The following is a 25604-nucleotide window of genomic DNA, read 5'->3' as shown; positions in this document are numbered from 1 at the left end:
GGAAGCCGTGCCTGGCCCTGTCGGAAGGCAGCGGCCGCTATTGCGCATGCTCAGGGCGCCCGGAGGAGCCTGTTCCCGGCCGGAGCCGCTGGTGAGGGACCGGGGCGGGGCGGCCCCGGCCTCCCCCCCCGCGAGGCGGCCCTGGCCTGACAGCCCCGCCCGGGCTCACAGGGGGGAGGGGCTGCGCCGGCCGAACTGACGGGGCGGGGCCAGGCAGCGGGTGGGGGGTGACGGGGGCGGGGCTGGCGGCGTGGGGGTCTCATCGCCCCTCCCCCCGGCTGTGGCCCCGGGCAGGTCGCTTGTGGGTCTGGCCCCGTGCGCAGCGGCTCTGCCCTCGGCCGCTGGCGGGGGGTGGGGACCGGACCGGACCCGGGCGCGGCCTCTCCGGGTTTGCCCGTAGGTGCGGGGGCTGCAGCTCTGGCCCCGGGGGCGTTTGGTTTTCGCACTGGGCGGCTCAGGCCGGGCTCTGCCCTTGGCTCCAGGTGCGGCTGCTGCTTCCGTGACCCCAGGCGGGGTGGGTCTGCCCGCGGGCCTCCACGCGGCGCCGCCAGCGCTGGCCTTGGCCTTGGCCGCAGCGGTTTCACCCCGTGCCTGGCCCGCGTGAGGCGCTGCCGGCGTCAGCGCTGGGCCGGGTAGCTCCGTCTCTGACCCCAGGTGAAGCCGGTTCCAGCGTGGTTTCCGGGCAGGGACCTTGTGGCCTTAGCCCCATGCGCAGAGCTGGTGGCCTTGGCCCCGGGTTGGGGAAGCTCCGGCCTTGGCCCTGGGATCAGCAGCTCTGCCTTTGGGTGGGACACATCTGGACTTGGAGCTCTGGTCACGGAGCATCTAGGTTGGCCCCGGGGGAGGTGGCTGTGAATCTGGCTGTGGGTGGGGCAGCTGTGGCTTTGGCCCCAAGCTCACCCATGCTACCTTCAGCCTGGTGCGTGGAGGCTTTAACTTTGTCCTTGGGTGCGGCGGCTCTGGCTTTGGGCGCGGACACCGTGGCTCCCTCTTTTGCCCCAGGCGAGGCGCTTCTTGGTCGAGCCCCGGATGCAGAGCTTCTGGCTTTGGCCTCGTGCTGGGTGGCTCCATATCTGGCCCCAGGAGAGGTGGCTGCGGCTATGGCCCTGGGTGTGGTGCTTCTCATTTAGGGCCCTGGGGTAGGGTGGCTCTGGGCTGGGCCTCTGGTGTTGGCTGCAAACAGCAGCTCCAGCTGTGAACCATGCACGGTGGCCCTTGTTTTCTCTTTGTGGAAGCTCCAGGTTCAGTCTCAGGTGAGGAGCTACTCGCTTTGGCCTCAGGGGAGGTGGCTGCAGGCTGGGCCATGACCATAGTGGCTCTGGCTTTGGCCGGGGGAAGTGGTTGTGAATGTGGTCCCGGGAGAGGTGGCTGCAGCTTTGGCCCCGGGCAGGGCGGCTGGGACTTTGCTTCTGGGCACCAAGCTCCATCTTTGGCTCTGGGCCGGGCGACTCTGAATTTGGCTCTGGGTGCAGCAGCTCCATGTTTGGTGGCTGGTGAGTGCTTCCAGCTTTAGCTCTGGGTGCAGCAGCTCTGGCTTTGGCCTGGGACTTGGCAGTTCTGCCCTTGGCTCCGTACGTGGTGGCTTTGGCCCCAAGCAAGGCAGCTGTGAATTTGGCCCCAGGCAGGGAAGTTCTGGCTTTGAACCCACAGGGGCATCTCTAGCTTTGGCCCCAGGTGTGGCAGCTCTGGCCCTGGGCACAGGGGCTTCAACTTTGGCCCCAGGATCAGTGGCACCACCTTGGGCCTCGTGTGAGGAGCCTTTGGCCCTGAGCAGGTACTCCTGGCTCTGGCTCCAGGTGCAGAGACTCTGGCTTTGGCTCTGTGTCAGGGATGTTCTAGCTGTAGCCCCAGGTGGGTCAGCTCCAGGCACGGTGGGTGTGGGCTTGGCTCCAGGCAAGGCAGTTCTGGCTTTGTCCATGGGTAGGGTGGCTCCAGCCCCAAGCATTTAGGCTCCATGTTTGGCCCTAGGCTCAGTAGCTCCATGTTTGGCGCTGGATGGGGTGACTTTGAATTTTGCCCTGGGCAAGCAGCTCTGGCTTTTGTCCAAGGCAATTGTGGCTGCAGGTTTGGCTCCGAGCAGGTGGCTGTGGCTTTGGACCTGGGCATGGAGGCTATGAATTTGAACCTGAGCACAGAGCCTCTCTCTGTTCCTGGGCAGGGCAGCCCCAGCCTTAGCCATGTGCGTGGAAGCTCTGGCTTTGGCCTCGCACGTGGAGGCTCCATTTTCGGCCCTGGGTGTGGAGGCTTCAGATGTGGTTCCCTGTCTCTGTCTCTTGTTCTGGGAGGGCCACTTCTGGCTTTAGCTCTGTTCGCTGAGCTGGATTTGTCCCCGGGTGGGGCAGTTCTGGCTTTATCCCAAGGCAAGGTGGTTGCGAATTTGGCCCCAGGCAAGGGTGCTCCAACTTTGACCCCATGAGTGGAGGCTCTGGCTTTGTCCCTGGATAAAGAGGATCTGGCTTTAAGCCCGGGCATGTTGGCTCTGGCTTTGGCCCTTGCAGGAGAGGTGCCTTCAGCTTTGGCCCGGGACAAGGAATATACATCTTTACCACCAGGTGTGGTGCTTTGGCCCCAAGATGGGCAGCTGCGTCTTTGGCCCAGGCAAAGCCACCGCTCCGTTAGCCTGAGCCGAAGCAGGTCTGTTTTTCTCTCCAGGTGAGATGCGTCTGGCTGTAGCTCCTGGTGAGGACACAGACTCTAATGCTGACATAGATGCAAAGTTATACATCATAAGAACGGCCAGACTGGGTCAGACCAAAGGTCCATCTAGCCCAGTATCCTGTCTGCCGACAGTAGCCAATGCCAGGTGCCCCAGAGGAGTTGAACCGAAGACAATGATCAAGCGATCTGTCTCCTGCCATCCATCTCCCGCCTTCGACAAAAGGCTAGGAGCACCATACCTTACCCCTTGCTAATAGCCATCTATGGACCTAACCTCCAAATGTTTATCGAGCTCTTTTTTAAACTCTGTTAGAGTCCTGGCCTCCGCAGCGTCCTCTGGTAAGGACTTCCACAGGTTGACTGTGTGCTGTGTGAAGAAAAACTTTCTTTTATTAGTTTTGAACCTGCTACCCATTAATTTCATTTGCTGTCCTCTAGTTCTTATATTATGGGAACAAGTAAATAACTTTTCTGTACTCACTTTCCCCACACCGTTCATGATTTTATAGACCTCTATCATATCGCCCCTCACTCTCCTCTTTTCTAGACTGAAAAGTCCCAGTCTCTCTAGCCTCTCCTCATATGGGACTCTTTCCAAACCCTTAAATCATTTTGGTTGCCCTTTTCTGAACCTTTTCTAATGCCAATATATCTTTTCTGAGATGAGGAGACCACATCTGAACGCAGTACTCAAGATGTGGGTGTACAATAGTTTTGTGTAGGGGAAGTAAGATATTTTTCATCTTATTTTCTATCCCGTTTTTAATTATTTCTAGCATCATGACAAGCTCTGCTACTGATTGTAGGCTAAGCACAGCTACCTTGTCATCACGGGTGTATGTGTCTGAACATCTACAGGCTCCTCTGTGTGTATGGACTTTAAACTAAAGGAGTTGGCATAATGTTTATGAATCCATTTTCCCTTATTCTGCTCCCTTATTACAGGTTTATCTACATGGCGTGACACTGACGGGGGAAGTTAAAACACAAATTGCTTTAAGTCTCAGATTTCAGTGCTCAGTCTGTTCAGTTTAAATACGATGTTGGTTTAAAATAATAAACATGCTGAAAGGCTGAAAGCTGGCTGGCTTTCCCCTGTGTAAGTTTGTTCGTGGTGAGAAGCCGCTGCATCCCCAAAGGCTAGCCTAGTGGCTAACGGTGTGAAAAAAATAACTGACTGCTAAAGCCAGAAAATTTCAGACCAGGCTTTGATAAGGGGGAAGATTCGCCGCTGAAGTAAATGACCAAAGTGGTGGATTCTCCATGCGTTGATGCCTCCAAATTAACGCTGGATGGCTTTCTAAAAAACGCACTTTGGGAAAACCGGGGTTTGTAGGTGGACAATTGGGTTACATACAGTGAGTTCTGCCACAGGAAGTCAGACTACATGATCTGGTGATCCCTCCTGATCCTCTGAATTGATGAATTTTAGGATTTCATTCTCCAAACACTCCCCACACCTGTTTAATAACAAGCATCTGAAGAGTCATATTCACTTCACTTAGTCACTGTTGTGGAGAGGGTTTATAAAGTCTCTCCCAGTTTCGTCCTGATGAGAGGCCTGGGTCTGTTGCATGTAAATAGAGGAGGACTGGGGGCTTTAACTACAGGAGCCTAAATTTAGGCACCTACATCCGTTCTCAGACAGCTAAATACTCAGCTTATTTCTCAGACACACTGGGCACTCAGAACCAAATCTATTGTTGCAGGTGCAGTAATATTGAAACTCAAGCTGTGTACTGAGGGAAATGAACATGGATTTGGGATCTGAGTTGTGTGTGTTTATGTAATAGACTCAAGCATTTGCCCAAAATGTTAGTCTACAACGTCTGTCAATGGGGAACGAGTCTGGGGAGACTGGGGGTGTGTAAAGGATTAAAGCCCCTTCTGAAATGTCTCCCTGCAGAACCCCCAGGTCCTGCTCCAGATCAGCCCCTGCCCCGAAGAGACGGAGAGAGGAAATGGCTGTGGCGGAGGCGGTGACCTTCGAGGAGGTGGCTGTGTGTTTCTCGGAGGAGGAGTGGGCGCTGCTGGACCCGGGGCAGAGAGCCCTCCACAGGGATGTGATGCGGGAGATTTATGAGACCATGTGCTGGCTGGGTGAGGATCCCTGTCCCCTGGGGTGTCGGAGGCTGTGTGGGCCCTGCAGCAGCTGGGTTGGCTTTGGTTCAGGGTCCTTCATTGCCCCCCGACCCCAGTGTCAGGAGCGTCAGTCCCAGTGATCATTGGCTCCTGCGTGAGAGACTGGCCCCTCCATGGCCCTCCCAGGGGAAGCAGGTCCAGGGACATGGCAGTGCAGCTGCTCTTCCCACAGCCCAGGTCTCCATGTGCTTCCCCACCAGCTTGGCCGTGTTCTGCCTTGGCCGGAGGTGTGAGTGGGAGGGCGCAGACGGGAACGGCAGGTACCAGAGCTGTGGGGCTGGGTCCGGCTGCTGTCAGTGCTGCAGGGTACCCCGGTGCCAGTGTGCTGAACCCCTGGGAGGAGGGTGCAGTTCCCGGAGTCCTTTCCTGGCTGTGGCTGATCTCAGTGAGATGCTGGTTCCTGCCAGTGGGAGGGGCTGGGCTCTGGGGCTGAGGGAGGGGTAATGAGGCACTTCACTCTCTTTGGGGATAGCTCTGCACCTGGAGCGAAAGAATCCCAAGCATTGTTATAGGCTGGGGACTGACTGACTGGCTGAGCAGCAGTGCAACGGAAGGGGACTTAGGGGTTCTGGTGGATGAAAGGCTGGATATAGGTAAACAGTGGGCCCTTGTAGCCAAGAAGGCTAACGGCGTACTAGGGTGCATTAGGAGGAGCATTTTGAGTAGATCTAGAGAGCTGTTGTTCCCCTCTGTTCGGCACTGGTGAGGCCATATCTGGAATAGTGTGTCCAGTTTGGGGCCCCCCAGTATAAAAAGGATGTGGATTTGCTGGAGCAGGTTCAGTGAAGGGCAACAAAAATGATGAGGGGGCTGGAGCGCGAGACCTATGAGGAGAGGCTGAGGGATTTGGGCTTGTTTAGTTTGCAGAAGAGAAGACTGAGGGGTGATTCAATAGCAGCCTTCAACTTCCTGAAGGGGAGCTCTAAAGAGGAGGGTGGGAAACTTTTCAGTGGATGGCAGAACAAGGACTAATGGTCTGAAGTTGAAGAGGGAGAGGTGTAGGTTAGATAGTAGGAGAAGCTATTTCACCAGGAGGGTGGTGAAGCACTGGGATGTGTTGCCTAGAGAGGTAGTGGATTCTCCATCCCTGGAGGCTTTTAAGTTCCGGCTTGACAAGGTCCTGGCTGGGATGGTTTCGTTGGGGTTGATGCTGCTTGAAGCAGGGGGCTGGACTCTGACCTCCTGAGGTCCCCTCCAGCCCTGTGATTCTATGAGATGCCTGTGGCACTTACTGTGCACTCGTGGGCAGCCGGCACCTCAGTTCTTCTCTGACCATTGCTGGCTTTGGTTGCAGTTGAGCGGTTGCCTCACCACACACCCTTAACCAACTATTAGATGAAGAAGAAACTGAAATAATGAACAAGCAGGAAAGAGAGAGAGAAGCCTGAGCGCTGCTTTTCTCAAGCAGCTCGAGCCACTTTTACCAGCTCTGCTCTACAGTGAACTTGTCAGTTTCACACAGGGATGCCCAGCTGTCCGTTCTTTAAAAAGTGCAGGTCCCATGGGCCATCTTTGTATCCATACAGACGACAGTCAGCCCTGCAAAAGCCTCACTGAGAGATCCAGAAGAGCGAGACAGCAGCAGCTCCTCGTGTGGGCAAGGGAGCCAGCTCTCAAACCAGCAGATTCACACGACTCCCCCTCAGACGTACTCCACAGGGGGCTGAAGCCATGGGCGGGGCTCTCACTTTGACAAGCCCTCCAGATAAGGGGAAATCCCCTCTGGCTCAGAGGAGACTCCTCGCGGGGTCAGTTTCCCCATCAAAGCGACCACCTCAAAGCACCACACTGCCGCCCTCCCTACTTCCCGGGGGCGGCTCAGTGCTTCATCAGAAAGCCGTGCTGACTGGCATAAGGAGAGTGCGCGCCCCTCCTCGCACCACAAGCGGCGAGGCCCTTGGATTCAGCCGCCGCTCCAGCACAGCAGAAGAAGCCGACTGAGAAAAGGCGCTCACCGGCTTCCGCACAGAGTACGCTGCTGCCCTCAGCTGTGAGCACCGACAATCTGGCACGGGCAAAGCACGCCAAATCACCGAGCGCAGCTCCAGCTTTTTCTGTGCCACCGGTACCGACAGAGCAGGGGGCTCCGGAACCAATGGCCTGTCCTCCTTTCAGGCACAGTATACTACAGCTGGGGAGCGCTCAGTCCCATCAGTACCAGACACTGCGCTACTCAGCACCGATGGCTGTCTGCATAGCTCACAATTTTCTCATTCAGTCACCCCAGCTTCCAGGTCAGCGAGGTTCTCTGACTCAGAGGAAGAAAATTTACCTCAAACAGTGTAGTTGGGCGTCTCTGCTGGAACAGTGCTCCTACATCCAGTCTGCTCCTTTCGATGTTAATCGCCTTGGCCGTGTGCGTGTGCTGTCTTTGGACAGCAGTATAAACTCTGCAGTTAACTGACACTGCCGCCCATGGAGAGCCCCTAAGGACCACAAATCGAGTGAGGTACGAAGGCACTGGAACCAGGGTTTGTCGTCGTTGGATGGTCTCCAACCCCCAGGCACCTAGATTAGGGGTCTCTGGTTTTATGTTGGTGCTTGTATAGGCTGCAGTGATGGCCTTGGTATATTTGCAGGGGAGCAATACTGTCCCCTAAACTGGGCAATATGGTTCAGTGTAACATACACTATTATACTTGGCTACAAACAAGTTACATACATATTATGTATCCAGGTACAACCCCTTTATTGTAGTACTTTCACACCCCCCAGTGTAACTAGATCTACCCATTAACTTGGGGGGTAGTGGGGATACCATCAAAACACCATGATCCATCATGTTGTCATTATGACCTGTTCCTGAATTTGGGTCTGAATGTACCTGGTGCGAAGCTGTTTTGTATGGGGAGTGCGTGGTACGAAGCAGGGTGTGTGTAGGTGTATCACTGGGTGCCTTTATGTGCTTTTAGGCCCTGTTACTTGTCAGCCTTGTCTCTTGATTCATTCCTGTGAGCAGAATCTATCTAGCTCACTTCGTTGTTCAGGTCTGAGGCCTTTAGCTTTGCTTTATATCAACAAAGCATTGACTGTTCTAGGCCTTTAGCCTTACACCACGCCTGACTGTCAGGCCCTCTCATTACTACAAACAGCAGAAAAACCTTCTACATCATAATTACAACAGTGATTGCCACTACCCCTGCCACCTAATTGGCCATACTGGGACAGGTGGGCAGCTTTCTGCCAGCAGCCCCTTCCCCAGCCACTGGCTAGACCCCGACCTCCGAGTATACAGTCACTAGACAGGTTGGAGATTCCAGAACTTGATGACTACAACGATAACACGAGGGGAGACGATCGGTCGAACACTTCACTTCCACCACGATTCTCTCCCTCGCCGTCCTCCACAAACTTGATTACTCCACCGCACGCTTCCTTGTTGGGTGACAACTCCAAATCGTCCCAACACCTTTTTAGGAGGGTTTGAGATAAACTGGAAAGAGCCCTGTCAGGTCCACCAGATACCCAACATAGATAACCAATATATTGCATTCGTCCACACCGAACAGGGTGACAATACCGATTAACAAAGCCCTGCTGGACCCAGCCAGGCTCCTCCGGAACACCAGCCTCTGTTCCTCCTACGTCTAAGAGGCTGGAGTGAAAGTATCATGTAGCCTCCAAGGGAGCTGAGTTCCTTTTCTCCCATCCACCCTCCAACTCATTGATAGTAGAAGCTGTAAACCAGAAGGGTAGGCAGCAGAGCTCCGTATTCACCCCGGGGGATAAAGAGTGGAAAGGGCTGAATGCCATGGGGAAGAGAGTGTATTCATCCACCAGCCTACAATTTCACATCTCCAGTTACATAGCATTGCTTGCAAGGTACACGCCCCAGGTCTCCAATCAACTGCATATTTTTATTGATGCGATACCAGACAACGAGAGAGACCAGTACAAAGCCCTCCTGAGAGAAGGCTCTTATCTCAAGAACAGCCCTTCAGTCAGCCTTGGATGCAGCAGACACCACCACCAGGTCCCTAGCATCACCAGTTGTCATGAGGTGGGTATCCTGTTTCCCAGGGATGTCCAAACCACAGCTGAGGATGTTCCTTTTGAAATGTCTCAGCCTTTTGCTGAAAACGTGAACACAACACTTCATTCTCTCAAGTATTGGGGGTCACCTTGTGCACCCTGGGCATCCAAGCAGTTGCTGCAAGAAGACGACAAAACAGACAGTTTAGTTACAGGCATAAGCATCACCATTCAATAACAAACTGTGACAACAGACGACATCCTACACAGTCCAAGAAAAAAGAGCAATATCTGACCTGCCAGGCTTCAGCCCGCCAGTTGTTGGAAGATTTGGTTGAGAGTCAGACAGCCCCCTTAACCTGTGAGCTTCAGACTGAGTCACACACCATCTTTGGCTCAAGGTTAACAGCATTCCACCCTGCATGGTGAGCCATCACCACTGACAGGTGGGTCTTAGATATTGTACATGCTGGTTACATCATCCCATTCATCTCCAGACCCCACCCCATCCCTTTTCAGGGACCCCTCTCTCAAAGTCTGCGCTTGTGCAAGAGGCAAAAAGTCTTCTACAGCTGGAGGCTATAGAAGAGGTACCCTCTGAGCACAGGGGAAGAGGCTTCTACTCACTGTACTTCCTCCCACAGAAAAAAACGGAGTTGGAGACCCATACTAGACTTCAGAAAGTTAAACCACACCCAGCGAGGGTCCTGCGGCTGGGGGTTCATTTTTCTCAGGAGAGAACCTCCTCTTCTCCCTACCCCACTTTTGAATTGCCTTGGATCAGAAAGTCTTCCTGAATTTTCAAAAGGGGTCCCCGTCTTGAAAAGGTTGTGAAGTGTTGGTGATAGCGAACCAACAATTTCAATACAGGGTGCTACCCTTTGGGCTATGCACAGCACCAAGAGTCTTGTCAAAGGTCCTAGCAGTGGTCACTGTGCATCTGAGAACAAAGGGAGTAGCCATCTTTCCCTAGCTAGACAATTGTTTAATAAGAGCCACTCTCTGGATCAGAACCAACAAGCAACCTCTTTGACCAGAACACTATTCACCAACCTGGGCGTATGCATACACGTGTCAAAGTGCACCTTGACACCAGCTCGTACACTCAGGTTTACTGGGGCACTTCTGGACAGCCAGACAACCAAAACTTTACTGCACCTACACAGATTATAGAGTCCAAAACCTCGTCCTCACATTACAGGTCAGCCCCAGCGTAACAGCCAGGCAATGTCTGTCTCCTCTGCCACATCAGTCTCTGTTGTGTCCCATGTGTGCCTGTGGATGAGACCAATGTAGGCCTGGTTCAGCTCAGTGTTCAGGCCCCATATCCATCCGCGGAACAAAACTGAGCATCCCAACCACAGGAGGAAGCTCTCTCGGTTGGTGGGCTCAGTCACAAAATGTATGCAAAGGGCAGCAGTTCCCAAACTAGGTTCCAAAGCAGAACACTGGTGTTCCATGAGCTATTGCAAAGTGTTCCACCTGGGAAATTGATTAACGATGGTGTCTTCCTCATTTGCTGGGAAAAAAAAAATAAATTTGGGGATGCAGTTTGCTCAGTCTTACAGTTTTGCTCACCACTAGCTCCAACCTACAGTAAACCCGTGGCTCAACTCCTGGCCCTGGCTTAACACCCTCCAGCCCCAGCTCAAACTCTGTGACCGTGCTCAACCGCAGCTGAACCCCCAGCCACAGCCCCCACTCAAACCCCCTGGCCCTGCACAGCTGTGGCTCAACCCCCTCCGGCCCCAGCTCAAACCACCCAGGCCCCCGTGGCTGCGGCTCAAACTCTCCTGGCCTTGCACTGCTGTGGCTCAACCCTGGCTCAACCCTCCTGGTCCCATGTGGCTGTGGCTCAAACCCCCGGCCCCGCACAGTCCGGCTGAAACCTCTTGACCATGTGCAGCTGCAGCTCAGCCCCTCATAGTTAGTATGATGTAAAAAAGATGAAGCCTTCCACAGTGAGCGCCGTGGTGTCCAAATGTTCCACAACCAGGAAAAGTTTGGGAACCACTGGCAATGGGTTTCTGTTCCAGAGAGCTTCCCCAGCCATCCTGATCAAGATGGCTGCTTCACTACTCGGCTGGGATGCCCACCTATGTATGGGGCCAAGTGGTTCAGGGCACATGTCTGCAGACAAACAGCTTGAGCATATCAGCAGCCTGCTCTGAGCTCCAGGAGGATATGCCTGCGTGAGCTTCTCCAGGGACATAACCAACAGCACAGTCGAAGTAACTGTTGAGAAGCAGTGCAGCTATAGGAGTGGTGTATCCCTTAGAAAATCCACTTCGTAGTGGCCTACGTACTAGACAGAGAATCTACTGGTGGACAACCTCAGGAGAAGTGCCAATATTTTAAAGAAGCCTTATTGAAGGCACAGGAACAAACCATCCTGATGCACAGTAAGAAAAGCAAATGTGGTAGGCAACCAGCTTTGCTTACCAGGGAAATCTGTGGCAAGGCTTAATTCGAAAAGGAAGTATGTAAGAAGTGGAAACCTGGATAGATGACTAGTGAGGACAGATGTTGCTGGACAATGTAGGATAGTAATCAGGAAAGCAAAAGCACAGTTGGAACTGCAGCTAGCGAAGAATCTGAAGGGCAACAAGAAGGGTTTCTACAGGCATGTTAACGATAAGAGGGTGATCAGGGACAGTGTGGGGCCATTACTGGATGAGGGAGGTAACCTGGTGACAGATGATATGGGAAAGGCTGAGGTACCCAATGCTGTTTTTGCCTTAGTCTTCACAAACAAAGTCAGCTCCTAGACTATAGCACTGGGCAATGCAGTTTGGGAAGGAGGTAGGCAGCCCTTGGTGCAGAAAGAACAGTTTAAGAGCTATTTGGAAAAGCTAGACACACACAAATCCATGTGTCTGAATTTAATGCATCCAAGGGTACTGAGGGAATTGGCAGATGTCATTGCAGAGCTTTGGCTATTATCTTTGAAAACTCATGGAGATCAGGAGAGGTTCCAGATAATTCAGGAAAAAGAAATGTAGCACCCATCTTTAAAACAGGAAAGGAGGACAATCCAGGGAACTGTAGACTGGTCAGCCTCACTTCAGTCCCCAGAAAAATCATGGAGGGGATCCTCAAGGAATCCATTTGGGAGCACTGGGGAAGAGGGGGAAGTGATCTGGAATAGTCAGTATGGATTCACCAAGGGCAAGTCGTGCCTGATCAATCTGATTGGCTTCTATGATGCAGTAACTGGCTGTGTGGACGTGGGGAAGTCAATGGATGTGATACACCTTGACTTTAGCAACGCTTTTGATACAGTTTCCCCGCAATATTTTTGCCCATAAGTTAAGGAAGTCTGGATTGGATACATGGACTGTAAGATGGAAAGCTGTCTAGCCAGTTGAGCCCACCAGGTAGTAATCAATGGCTCGGTGGCTGGTTGGTGGTCAGTTTCTAGTAGAGTTCCCCAAGGATCAGTTCTAGGTTGGTGTTGTTCATCATCTTTATTAATGACCTAGATGAAGGGATGGATTGCACCCTCAGCGAATTTGCTGGGGGAGGTAGATATGTTGGAGGGTAGGTGATAGGGTCCAGAGTGACCTAGATAAATTGGAGGTTTGGACCAAAAATCATCTAAAGTTCAACAAGGACAAGTGCAAAGTCCTGCACTTGGGATGGAAGAATCCAAAGTACAGTTGCAGGCTGGGGACCAACTGACTAAGTAGCAGTGCAGCAGAAAAGGACCTGGGGATTACAATGGATGAGGTTGGATATGAGTCAGCAGTGTGCCCTTGTAGTCAAGAAGGCTAACAGCATATTGTGGTGCATTAGGAGGAGCATTTCCAGTAGGTCTGGAGAAATTATCATTTGCCTTTATTTGGCACTAGTGAGGCCACATCTGGAGCACTGTGTCCAGTTCTGGGCTGCACCCCACCCCCCACTATAGAAAGGATGCAGATGCATTGGAGTGGGTCCCGTGGAGGGGAATAAAAATGATTAGGGCTCTGGGGCACCTGACCTATGAGGAAAGGCTGAGAGATTTAGCCTTCTTTCGTTGCCAGAAAAGAAGAGTGAGGGATGATTTGCTAGCAGCTTTCAACTTCCTGGTGGGGAGTGGGGGTCTAAAGACGATGGAAAGAGGCTGTTCTCAGTGGCGATGGATGGCAGAAAAAAAGCGATGGTTTTAGGTTACAGAGGGGAAGGTGTTGGTTGGATATTAGGAAAAAGTATTTCACCAGATGGGGATGAAGCTCTCAAATGCATTACCTAGAAAGGTGATGGAATCTCTATCTATAGAGGATTTTAAGTCCCAGGTTCACAAATGTTTGTCTGGGAGGATTTAGTTAGGTTTGCTCCTGCTTTTGGTAGGGACCTGGACTCGATGACCTTCTGTGGTCCCTTCCAGCCCTAGGATTCTATGATTCCCACTCTGATGATCTGAGTTCAGAAAATGGGGGTCTGCAAAAACCTTTGAAATGTCTTACCTCTATGGGCTTTGCTTAAAAAAGCTCCCTAAGGTCACAGATTCATAGAATATCATAATCCTAGGGCTGGAAGGGACCTCAAGAGGTTGTCAGGTCCAGCTCCCAACTTCCAGATTACTCCAAGTCAAGATTCCCTGACCGTGGGGCGGTAATCACTGCCCCCATCAAGTGGGAAAGTCCCCCTTAAATCCAGGAAGACACACTTGGATATTTCCCTGTGGGTAACCCTAAGCTTCACCCTTTCCTTAGGAGACAGCTGTGTTAGTCTGTATCCTAACAAAACAAACAGGCTGTCATGTACCACTTTAAAGATTAACAAAATAATTTATTAGGTGATCCTTTCGTTAGGAGAGAGCTTAGAAACAAAGAGCTGTAATCTGATAGCTGGCCCTTTAGCCCTAGGCAGGGAATTACACAGACACTAATCTAGGACACATAAATCAAATCATTGCCTTAAAGAGCAATTTATTCACAAAAGATGAAGAAATACCGAGAAAGTAAATAAGCATACTTGGTTGCTGGATGTAATTAAAGCAACTACAAATTAATATTAGAGCACATAGAATTACTTTCTTGGGATTCTTCTTAGAAGTTATAATGTACAGGGGAAAAATACATCACATCAACCAGACTGAGCTGTTCCACATCAAACCCAAAATAAAAATAACCTGATTGTATCTAACTAAACATTTCCTTTCTATTTGCATATCTATGGGCTGATTATGATGTGGCCAGGATATTTGCCGGATTAAGCCTGCAGACAAAGACCCCCCCCTCCCCTCTGCGCAGGCAACTGCTTCCAAAGAAATCTCTTTTCTCTCATTGGCTTACCTGGCTCTTCTGCGTGTAGCGATTTAAGGGATTCAGTTAGGACAGCTTCACTCTCCAGTGAGACAGGGCAAGTCATCAGGCAGCCTTGCCCATGGGTTAGGTGGCAGGAGTGCTGGGCAGGCTCTGTTCCTGACACTGATCCCCTGGGGCAGTCTCAGCAGAGCAGTGGGACACACCACCCCATTGTTGTACTGAATGAAACCCATTTCTCCCCACCTCTGCACCTGTCTCCTGGCCAGGCCCAGCCAACCTCCCCGAAGGAATCCTCAGTTCAACAGGTTCTTACCGTCTGTTACGCTGCCAATAAGCTGATCACAGCAGCATACAGATGAGGGGGCTTCTCAAAGACTAAATGCTGGTCCAAGAAGGGATCTGGCTGAAGGTATGCGGGATGGCCTCACAAGATAGGACCTACGGGAAAAGAAGAATATGTCCAGCTGAGAGGGAAGGATGGAACCACCTCCCTGCAGAAGAGGTTGGACAGGCACCTTTGGAGTGTTGCTCAAATCACATACCCACCAGGTGATGGTCAATGTACCCCTGAGACTGCTGGCAGCGTTTCTGCTTCCTCACATGGTGCTTTGTTTGCAGGGCGGTGTTACAATTTTGCTTAGTGCTTTGTTTGCAGGGTGGTGGTACAATGTAGTCACACCTGGCTACTGGTCATACTGAAGGTGGCTGTTGCATGCTGATGAAAGCAGACCTACAGGCCCGATATCAGCCCCTAGGTATTGACAGGTTTAAAAATGTCCTATCCATATGGCTTGTGGGGGGGCAGCAAGGAGCTAGTACAACATTGGCAACCCTCAGCAGGTGTTTCTGCAGGATCAGAGTGAATAGGGCCATCACCTCAGCTCAGCACAAAGCATGTTTCTCCCTCTGTCCCAGCAGGTGATGGGACAGTGAGTGAGAACAACAAGAAGACTCTTCAGCCGGAAGGATCGGAACAAGTGGCTGTACGGGGGATGCTACTGGGAATATCTGAATGGCATGTTCCTCACAATCCTGAACAGGGAGAGACCTGTGAGACGCCACATAGTCCAGAAAAGCAGCAGGAAAACCATGCAGGGGTGAGACAGCGCGATTCCAGTCACAGGAGAAGGGAGGTGAAGAGAGACAAAACTGTTCAACAGAAAATCTCTCATCAAGAGGCACCCGACAGGTGCAGAGAGTGTGGGAAAGTCTTCCAACAGACACGGGCCCTTATTTTACACCGGAAAATCCACACGGAAGAGAAGCCCTTCAAATGCATCAACTGTGAGAAGTGCTTCAGTCAGCTCTCACACCTTACTAAACATCACGTAATACATGCAAAAGATACACACTGTAACTGCTCTGATGGCAGGAAAAGCTCCAGACAGAGCTCAGACCTTGTTAGACATAGTAACATCCATACAGGAGAGAAACCCTTCAACTGCTCTGACTGTGGGGAAAGCTTCAGTCGGAGGTCACACCTTCTTAGACATAGTAGCATCCACACTGGAGAGAAACCTTTCAGCTGCTCTGACTGTGGGAAAAGCTTCAGTCGGAATACACACCTGATTACACATCAAAGAACCCACACAGGGGAGAAGCCCTTTGACTGCTCTGACTGCGGGAAAAGCTTCAGGCACAGCTCAAACCTTATTAGACATAAGACAATACACAGACAGGAGAAACCCTTCAGCTGCTCAGACTGTGGGAAAAGCTTCAGTCGAAACACACACCTGATTACACACCAGAGAACCCACACAGGGGAGAAGCCCTTTGACTGCTCTGACTGTGGGAAAAGCTTCAGACATCACTCAAGTCTTACTAGTCATCGGAGAACCCACACAGGGGAGAAACCCTTTGAGTGCGCTGACTGTGGGGAAAGCTTCAGACTGAGGTCACACCTTGTTATACACAGGAGAGTCCACACAGGAGAGAAGCCCTTTAGCTGCCCCGACTGTGGGAAAAGCTTCAGTCATCGCTCCAGTCTCATTATTCATCAGAGAACCCACACAGGAGAGAAGCCCTTTAAATGCGCTGACTGCACAAAAAGCTTCAATCGCCACTCAAATCTCATTAGTCATCAGAGAACCCACACAGGCGAGAAGCCCTATAACTGCTTTGACTGTGGGAAAAGCTTCTGTCAGAGCGCACACCTGATTAAACACCAGCGAATCCACACAGGGGCAAAACCCTTTGACTGCTCTGACTGTGGGAAAAGCTTCAGGCAGATCTCGGACTTTGTTAGACACAGACGAACGCACACACACACAAGAGAAACCCTTCAGCTGTCCTGACTTCAAGAAAAACCTTCTGTCAGAGCACACACCTGAGTACACATCAGGGAATCCACATAGGAGCAAGGCCCTTTAACTACTCTGACTGTGGGGGAGAGCTTCAGTGAATGGGCAAATCTCATTCGTCATCAGAGACGCCACATAGGAGAGAATGCCATCAACTGTTCCGACAGTGGGAGATGCTTCAGACTGAGATCACGCCTTGTTCGACATCAGAGAATCGACACAGGTGAGGAACCTTTGATTGCCCTGACAGTGGCAAAAACCTTTTGTCAGACCCCAAGCCTCAGGGCTTGTCTACCCCGATTTTTCCTGCTGTAAAAACCCCTTTCTTGTGGAAGAAAACACCTTGCAACCACACAGCTGAGCCTGTTATTCGGAAGTAACAGGGCATGTACGTCAGAACAGTAACTCCACCAAAACAAATGTCTTTTGCCACCTCCCTCACTCCCACATCTGCAATGGAATCAGTGTGTATGAAGCAGAGCTACTTACAGCTTAATTGGCCTCCTGAGAGGCAGTCCATCAAGCTGAAGCTTGAGTAACCCCTCTTGGCAGCACTGCAGCCTCCACTACTTTTTTCCCAGCTGTCCCAAATTGTGGGGATCCCCCTTCTTCAAGCCATGCGGCTGCACAGATGTAGTAGGACTCCAGTGCTGGCTCAGCAGAGCGCCATCTCCTGGGGGCTCTGGTCCATCCATTGGGCTCCAGCCTAGTCTGGGCTCCACAGGCTACGGTGGATCTGGCCCCTGGGCCTGCACATTTAGATTCAGCCTCAGTCTGGGACAGCAGTGGGGTCTCCACACTGGCCCTGTGCATGCAGCTCAGCCCTAGTCCAGGCACTGTGTGGCTGCAGCAGTCTCCTCACCTACCCCATACGTGGAGCTCAAGCCAAGGTCCAGGCATTGTGAGGCTGCAGCAGCATCTCCCTGCTGGCTCCCCACACATATCTCCAGCTCCAGTCCAGGAACCATGGGGCTGCAGCAGAGTCTTCCTTCCTGCCCCACCGTCCAAGCTCCAGCCCTGGGTCAGGGCTCCATGAGGCTGCAGTGGGTCTGCCCACTGCTCCTGCACGCCAAGTTCCAGCCCTGGTTTGGGTCGCTGTGGGACTGCATGTGCATGTAAACATTGTTAAACCGGTTATAAAAATGTGTTTAGTATTTAGACTTTATGAAATACTTGCAGGATATAGTATGTAGTAATCACAGAGGGAGAGGAGTAGGTCGGATATTAGGAAAAACTCTTTCCCCAGGCGGGTGGTGAAGCACTGGGATGTGTTACCTAGAGAGGTGGCGGAATCTCCATCCCTAGAGATTTTTAAGTCCCAACTTGACGAAGTCCTGGCTGGGATGACACAGTTCGGGTTGATCCTGCTTTAAGCAGGGGGCTGGACTGGATGAGCTCCTGAGGTCCCTTCCAGCCCTAGGAATCTGTGAGTCCATAACACTTTGCTGTTTTAAGAGCCTCTTGACAGTTTGCAATGTAGACCCTGTAAATGTGCGTCATCAAACAGGGAAGGGACCCCTTATGTTTTGCTAGTTTGCCATAGGGACTTACTTCATCAAGTTCCATTCTGAGTTACGATAAATCTATAGCCACAGTTTCAAAACACACATGCTGCGAACTGGACGTTCCCTGAGACATAAACGTTAGACTGAAATATGATCTATTACACTGCCTACCAGTGTGTACTCAACATATGCTTCGGTATAGTACATCTGAAATAAAGTGCAACACTATTACTAATTGCAAACAATTAGTGAATCTCTTTTTCAAAGTTACATAAAAAGAAAAAAAAACATCTGTTCCACTGACCCCCCGCACCTCTTCTTTCCCCCATCCAGACACTGAATCCCCCCCTACCCCGACAAGCATATCCCTGCCCCCGCCAGCAATCTGTGCTTATTTAAAAAAAAACAAAAACCTTCATGAGTCATTCCCCTGCTTGATTTCAAAGCAATCAAACACTGGCCATGCACTGGTTCCATTTTTTTTTTCTATTTTATTCCCACAGGATAATTCAACACACACTGACCTTTTTTGGCTTTTAGTTTGTAGTCCTGGCTTCTGCAGTGTTTGCTGTGTGGCCACATCTTCTTGCAATGTATAATCCATGGCAGCTTCCTTGCACACATAGGTGAGCTGGGCTCCCTGTAGCATTTTGGAATGGCATGGAAAGAAACGGGAACCTATCGGGGCTGATTTAGGAAGATAAGGGGCTCATAGGACAACTTCTGATTCGCAGGGGCCCTTGCGTTTCCTGGTGACGTCCCATAATACAAGGCAAGGCATGATGGGATACACACCTAAAATGCATTGCTCCTATTTCTGACTAGCGCTCTGTAGTGTGAATACACAATTTGGAAATGCGTTTGCGGCGTGGACGCACTAGTCAGGAATAACATTTCTTTAAAAAAAAACAGCAAAAATGTAGCACTTTAAAGACTAACAAAGTGATTTATTTGGTGCTGAGCTTTCGTGGGACAGCCCCACTTCAGCAGCTCAATCTCATTTCCAATACAGACTCCCATTTGTAAGTACAGTAGACTAAAACAAAATTGCAATTAACAACTGACAAATATATAGGACTGGGCGGTGGGGGGGTGCGGGAGACTGTTAGTTGTCCTGCCTGAGATAATTACAAACATCAAAGGAAGGGGAGCAGTCCTTGTAATGCGTGAGGTAATCGAGAGCTCTGTTTATACCGTATTAATGTGTCGAATTTGAATATGAATTCAAACACACAAATTTGTCTTTCTACTCTAAACCCTGCAGTATAGACTTAGCCTCAGTGAATAGCAAAAACTCAAAATAGGAGAGAAAAACCTGTAACCTGCGTTCCCTTGAAGCTGTGTGGCAATGTGATACTGCAGCAGCTTATTAAGCGCTGCCTAAATGCTATGGGCAGAGAGATGCCTAACCAGTGATCTTGGCCCTGCCCGGACCTGCCACAACTGGGGGACAGACAGCTATCCTACAGCCCCAGCCCCAGAGCTGCCATGACAGGGAGAGGTGCCTCTCTACTCTCCTCATAGCAATACCTGAGCAAACTGGAGGAAGTTCTCTCTCCCTGCCATAGTCCTATGGTGGGCTGTACCCCGCCCAGGCCCCTCATCCACACAAAGCCCAGCATGTCTTCCTCAGCCCTGCATCCCCTTCCCAACAGTCCAACCCCCGAGCCCCAAACCCACCACAGGACTTTTGTTTCCTGCACCGAGCTGATGTGTTCCACCCCACTTCCACATTGGTGCCCATAACACAGTTCATTCTGTGCACGTGGGAAAAGTTATATGGAACATTGTATGAGACGAGCTCACACCCCATTTCACATCAGACAGTTCACACAAGAGCGTGCCCCTAAAACTGCTCTGACGGCAGGCTACAGTTCAATTAGAGCTGCTACTGCATTGAATGTCCGTCAGGAGCGAAATGTGATGTACTAGTCTCTGAGGTGCGCCAGGACTGCTTGTTGTTTGTGACAGGTGTGGGTCAAGCAGAGAAGGCTTTAGCCAGTACTAATTCCGTCTATTATACTGGAGAACACAAAGGTCAGAGAGACCCTATTGGCCTATATGAATGTTTCTTGGACACTGTTTATGAGGGTCAAATCAGGGCCAGTTGACAGGGCTACTGACATCCCAAGTCTGGGTGTCCTGTGTTATAAGGTGTCACAAAGGGCACTTCTGTTTGCCACTAGGCCAGCAGGAAGACACACAAGCAGTCTTCCAGTCACCAAAGAGGCCAGTCACAGCCCCAGGTCAAAATACAGATCTGACCCAAAACAGCCTGCTAGGCCAATCCTTTAGAATCTAAAAGCTTAAGGGTTATTAACAAAGAAAGAAAGAAAACAGGGTGAAAGAGAAAAATGGTTTGACACATTATGTACATCAGGTAAATCTATTGCCGCAAGCCAGCAGTGTTAAGAGCTGGTTTGATTGCTTCCCGAGTCACGGAATTAACAACATTGGCACAAGAAGAGCTAAAACCACGTGTCGTATTCCATTGTGTCAACATCCGTTCAGGGGGCATCAAAAAGCCTCTTTCTGATTCGACCACTGGAATACTATCAGCTCCAGAGCCTAAGGAATGGCCTCACTCTGGGGTGGATAGACGCTGCCATGGTCGACCTTCCAGAGTTTGAGTTTGTGCACCTGGGAGGGATGCGTGAAATTCAACTCTCAGGCTCCTCCATCAATGCCAGGACTCCTCACCCTCGCTGGGAGTAAGGGACATCAAAGGGAGAGTTTGTTCCCATTGAGTCTCCCACAGTGGAGATGGAGCAGAATCTTGAATTAAGGTACATTGACTCCAGCTTTGTAATTAACGTGTCTTCCAGCTCTTGTCTGGTGAAAGATGACTGTTGGGACAAAGTCTGGACACCATGTATGAATCAAGACACAGCACCGGCCGAGTGCCACTATGCTTATTAGGCTCAGTGGGCACTGTCAAGCAATTAGTTACACTTGATCATATAGGATGCCAATGGGCAGAGAGAAAGGATAGAATGGGAGTTCCCCGGCTCCCGGATAGGTTCTAGGAGTAAGACAAAATGAGCACAATAAACCAATAATCTAAACGGTTACAGAGTGACTCCACTCATGGATCACATAACATTGTAATCTAATAAAGAGGTGGTGTTTCTTAACAATGTAATTAAACAATGCATGCATGGAATTCCAAGCACATGTCCAGGGGAGTGATGCTGATTCTTTCCAGACAAGTATGATTCAGTGGGACATAGCTGAGCGAATTAATGCAAAACAGCAAAAGTAAATGGCAAATGTACTGATTTTGTTATTCTTATCTCTGAGAGTCCGCGCTGGCAGCTGTGAACAGTGTTGGGTATGGAGAACAAGGAAGATGTGCTATCTAAGTGACAGCCTAAGCCTTTCTCTGAGGTCTGAAATGGTCTTGGAATGCAGCCGTTGGGGCAGATACCGCTTCCCCCCGACTTTAAGGCACCATTTCTGTTTATGGCTTGCCTAGGCCTATTATGTACGACAAAGGGCAGGGACAGCAGGATCTCACTAACACTAACTGTTATTTATGACCCTTGTTTAGTGAGGTCTTATACCAGATTATTCGATTCAAGCTGAATGGAAAACAGGTCTTAACATAAGCCATGATACCCATTGGGAATTTTTACTCTACGACAACATTTGTGGGAGATTCTTTCCAAATGTTCAAAGGTCTCATAGTTTCCATGGCAAAAAAAAATCCAAACTTAACTTGTAACTGACACTAATCAAAGCAGCCATTACCTCAGGGAGGGCTTGAGCCCACAATCCCTGGTTTAGGAGGCCAATGCCCTAGCCCTTAGGCTACTCGGGCATGTGTAACATACTCATGAGGAAAAGCAATTGTCTCTCACAAATGTACATTTCTTACATTAGCTTTGGTGACAAAAAATAGTAAGTGAAACATAAATCTGCAAAACACCCATGGACTAGCTCTGTAGAGGCAATGCCAGGGTGACCAAGAGCCAGCCAGATGTTAAGGCATCATCGCTGGCCATTCACCAGCAGGGGAGCTGCAGACTTGAGGTTCACAATTGCCACAAAAGGCAGGTGCTTCAGCACATACACCATAGGCTGCCTGGCCCCAGGACACAGCAAGGATCTTTCTGGTACCTGGAGAGTACAAAATAAGGGCCAATAACATCACCATGTCGCCTCTCCTCCCACACCTATGCTGAAGGCAAAAAAAATGTTTGAAAGGCAAGAAAAGCTTTGAAGCGGAAAAGCTTCCAGCAAGCACAAACTGTCATGGGTTATGGGGAAAGGCAAACTGTCAATTTGCCTTAGCGTGATAAAATTTAGGAATTAGACCAGATTTTTATATTTTCTTTCTGTAACCAACTCTTAACTCCTAGACCAGTACCACATACAACTTACCTTTGATGGGGTATAAACTCGATGTCCTTGGGATGAACCAGCTGGAGAGGAAGTTCACCAGTCTCTTCCACTCCTGAGGTCTCACTGTTGGAGGTTCTGCAGATGGACCAGACTTCAGAGTCATGCACCTCTACGCCACTAGTTACCATCTTGCTGCTGTTAGGTTAGTAGCAGGTCTATTTGTAGCATCTCGTCAGAGGTTTACAGAGAGGTTTAAGATTGGACGGCCTTCCTCATGACCTCAAACTGCCGTACTTCAACTGGACTGGTTTGAGGACAACGTAAGTAAGGCTGCTTCCTCTAATATCTTGCGTCGTCCACTCTAACATTAACCAAAACTTCCATAAGCATAATACAGTGTAATTAAGATGTGAAAGCAAATTAACAAACCCAAGTTACACGGTTAACATCTAACAAGCTATACCCAGTCTAACATGGCTGTGTTACAGGCGGCCTTAATTCTCATTCATATACTTTTCGGTTTGGGTCATTTAACCTACTAGTTACGCCCCCGTTTCTGGATCCGTGTCACACAGAGATACGAAGTACTGCCAGCACCACACATTCAAAACCCATGCAACAGAAAATTTTTTTTTTTTTAAAAAGGTACAGTTTGGGTTTCTTGCAAGTGCCTTTTGTTTCTAGGCCAGTAAGGAGAATTACTTCATTTCCCAGCTTTCAATACCCAGCAACTTATAAGTTCATTAAAATGCCAAACGTTATAATCATGCCAAATTCAGGAAACCTGGTGATCCTTGTGATATCTATTTCATAGCTAGACACACAGAGGCTTGGTATCTGCGGGAAGGCCTGCATGCAGAAAGTTACAGAATGGTTTCTGATCCAGGACTTTGCAGTCTGATCCTGCGCCCATTGCTTCGGGGCACAGACGCTGAGTCCATCAGACCCTGGGGCTGCTGTACCTATGGGAAAAAGTTGTGGGTGGCCAGCACCCACTGGCAGCCCCATGGACGTAGCAACCCTGGATAGTAATGTACCTTTTAATGGAAACTTTGTATTATTATTATTATTGTCTTTGTATCACCCTATATAACCCTGAATCTTTTTAATAGGACACAGGCTTTTGTATTACTCTTTAGATTTCTTATTTTACACTACTTTGTACCTCTGTACTATCCTTTCTGTTGGTTATTTTATATTCGTAAGACGCTCTGTATCTAACTTCATATTGGATCTAAGACTCCATTTTGCTGATGTATTCGTCTGTAAACCTTGTGCTGTCTCTGGGTGAGGAGGGGTGTGAATGTGGATGCTGAGAGAGTTACCCTCTGTAGCCGCCTGTCTCCACAACAAAGACTTGGTGGCTGAAGGACAACGAGAGCTGGACTCTACAGCAGTGACCCACCCAGAGAGGAAAATCAAGTCCCATCTGTAGGTGATGAGTCACACAGAAACCTGGGGCCATGGCAAAGGGTCAAACCCACCTGCCTTTGCCTGGTGACTCTCAGTGCCTGGGGCAGTGGGACAGAACCAGAACTACGGACTGAACCATATGAAAGATGTGGGTCTCACTACAGGGTTGGGTTCTTCTCATCTTGTTAACATGGGAGCACTGATCCGGATCAACAGAACCTGGCTCCACTCTCATATCTAACTCATCTGGCCAATGGATTAGAATGAGCGACTTTGGGTAACTATAAGCAACCACAAGACAGTCTGTATGCCTGTGAGTAAACTAAGTATATTATAGGCACATAATATGATAGTGCTGTATTCTCAAATGCAGCGTTCTTGCCTTATCCCTCTGAAAAAGACCCCATGTGCTTCTTAAAGCATAACACGGATCAGATCCTGCCCTCCCCTGCAGACTTGGGCCCCACAGATCAGCTTAAGCCTCAGCCGGTGCCTCCTATCTGCTATGATGAGCTGTTCGGTGCTGTTAAGGATGTGCGGGAGGAGAAAGGCAGCGTTAGTGTCTGGGGAACAGATGGAGTTGGGGGCAGAGCCTGAGGCCGAGTAGAAGTCTAACACAGCTACCGTTCTAAGACTTCTCACCATATATTTGAGAGGGCACGAACAATAACCGATTCATGTTTTATTTTTAGAAGAATTATCTCAGGTAGTTTTAAGGCTGTGGAGGCTGAACCTCTCTAATCCGTCACTTTCTGGTCCAGCAACATCCATCATCCAGCATGATTGTAGTTGGCTGGATGTCCACTACATCAAGGATGTGACCAAGTTTTCTGCAGTCCCATAAAGTTTGTTTACAGCCACCAGTCCTGGCTCACAGGGTTCTGTGCTGTTACTTAGCTGGAATTTACCCCAATGCTATGTTTAGACTGTCGTTGTAATTTGAAATAATTTTTGCAATTTGCTCAACAAAAACCGCATAAATTATTTTGAGATACCTCATTTCAAACCTGGTGCCCCAAAGGGCCTATTTCAAACAGTCTCATGACAAGGCATAGTGGAACCAGAATACCGTGCTAGAAATAGCCCTGCTATTTCAAGTGTGGGGAAAAACCATAGAGTTGCTATTTCAGCATACATCTGTATCCTGAAATAGCAACAACAGTCTAAACCATGGGTGTCCAACCTTTTGGCTTCCCTGGGCCGCACTGAGTGAAGAGGAATTGTCTTGGGCCGCATATAAAATATATAATATAGTTAATGTATATAAATCACATAATAATGTTAAAAGTTTACGATCTTGTGGGGCTGCATTTCTAGCTGTCCAGGGCCGCATGCGGCCCGCGGGCTGGACACGCCTGGTCTAAACATAGCCTAAACATCTTCTAAAAGCCCAGGAACCAGTGGAAGGATTGGTAATGCTGCTGGACAATACTGACTCATTGCTCAGCAAATTCTCTGCTTCAGCAGCAGTCAGGTTGGAAGGTGCCAGACGAGAGAGGTTCAACTTTTTTTTTTTTTTTAAATAAATTTCAAGCATGATTCTTTCCTTTCATGCCCTCTGGCATTGGGGCTGGTAACTGCTGCTAACAGTAACTCGGCTGCTTCCATCCTACTGTGGAAAAGGCCCTACAGTCCAGTTCTAGGGAACAGAACTGAACTCCACTGGGATCAGTGTTCTAGGAAAGTGACAATTGTGCTCTCTGTCCCTGAGCTCCGGGGCTGCTGTGACAAGTGGGGCACAGAGTCACATCTCACTGCAATGGCTGTTCTGGGGCTGGGGCCATGGGACAGCCGACTGTCCCCCTGCCAGGGCTGGGCTGGGGCTGAGACCAGGGGCTAGAGGCATCTCTCACCACAGCCCTAAGCATTTGCATGGCCCTTAGTAGGCTTCTGCACACAGCCACACAGCTTAAAGGGAATTCAGGTGACAGAGCTTCTCCCCTATGTTGATTCTTTGATATTCACTGAAGTTTGTGTTCTGACCAAAGGGTTTGCAACAGTCAGAGCACCTGAAGATT

At 50.0% G+C, this 25604-nt stretch overlaps 2 protein-coding genes across 2 annotated transcripts in view; one reads left to right on the top strand and one right to left on the bottom strand.

Moving 5' to 3' along the window:
* Positions 1–455: 455 nt before the first annotated feature.
* LOC142004365 (uncharacterized) lies at positions 456–18074 on the top strand. The gene is given in 5 exon segments (XM_074981979.1): positions 456–482; positions 4565–4758; positions 14940–16300; positions 16303–16407; positions 16409–18074. Coding segments are annotated over 4 exon segments (1836 nt in total). The 5' UTR covers positions 456–482; positions 4565–4619; the 3' UTR covers positions 16640–18074.
* Positions 8639–25604, bottom strand: part of LOC142004354 (uncharacterized) — a 33404-nt gene continuing 16438 nt past the window's right edge. Inside the window, 5 exon segments of the mRNA XM_074981948.1 lie at positions 8639–8950; positions 14338–14462; positions 16814–18036; positions 18354–20851; positions 22213–25602. Coding sequence (XP_074838049.1) covers positions 25496–25602 — 107 coding nt within the window. The 3' untranslated portion in view covers positions 8639–8950; positions 14338–14462; positions 16814–18036; positions 18354–20851; positions 22213–25495.

This window comes from Carettochelys insculpta, chromosome 31 (assembly GCF_033958435.1).
Source record: "Carettochelys insculpta isolate YL-2023 chromosome 31, ASM3395843v1, whole genome shotgun sequence".
Lineage (NCBI taxonomy): Eukaryota > Metazoa > Chordata > Testudines > Carettochelyidae > Carettochelys > Carettochelys insculpta.
The sequence above is the reverse complement of the archived record's forward strand: the minus strand, read 5'-3'. Positions and strand labels throughout refer to the sequence as shown.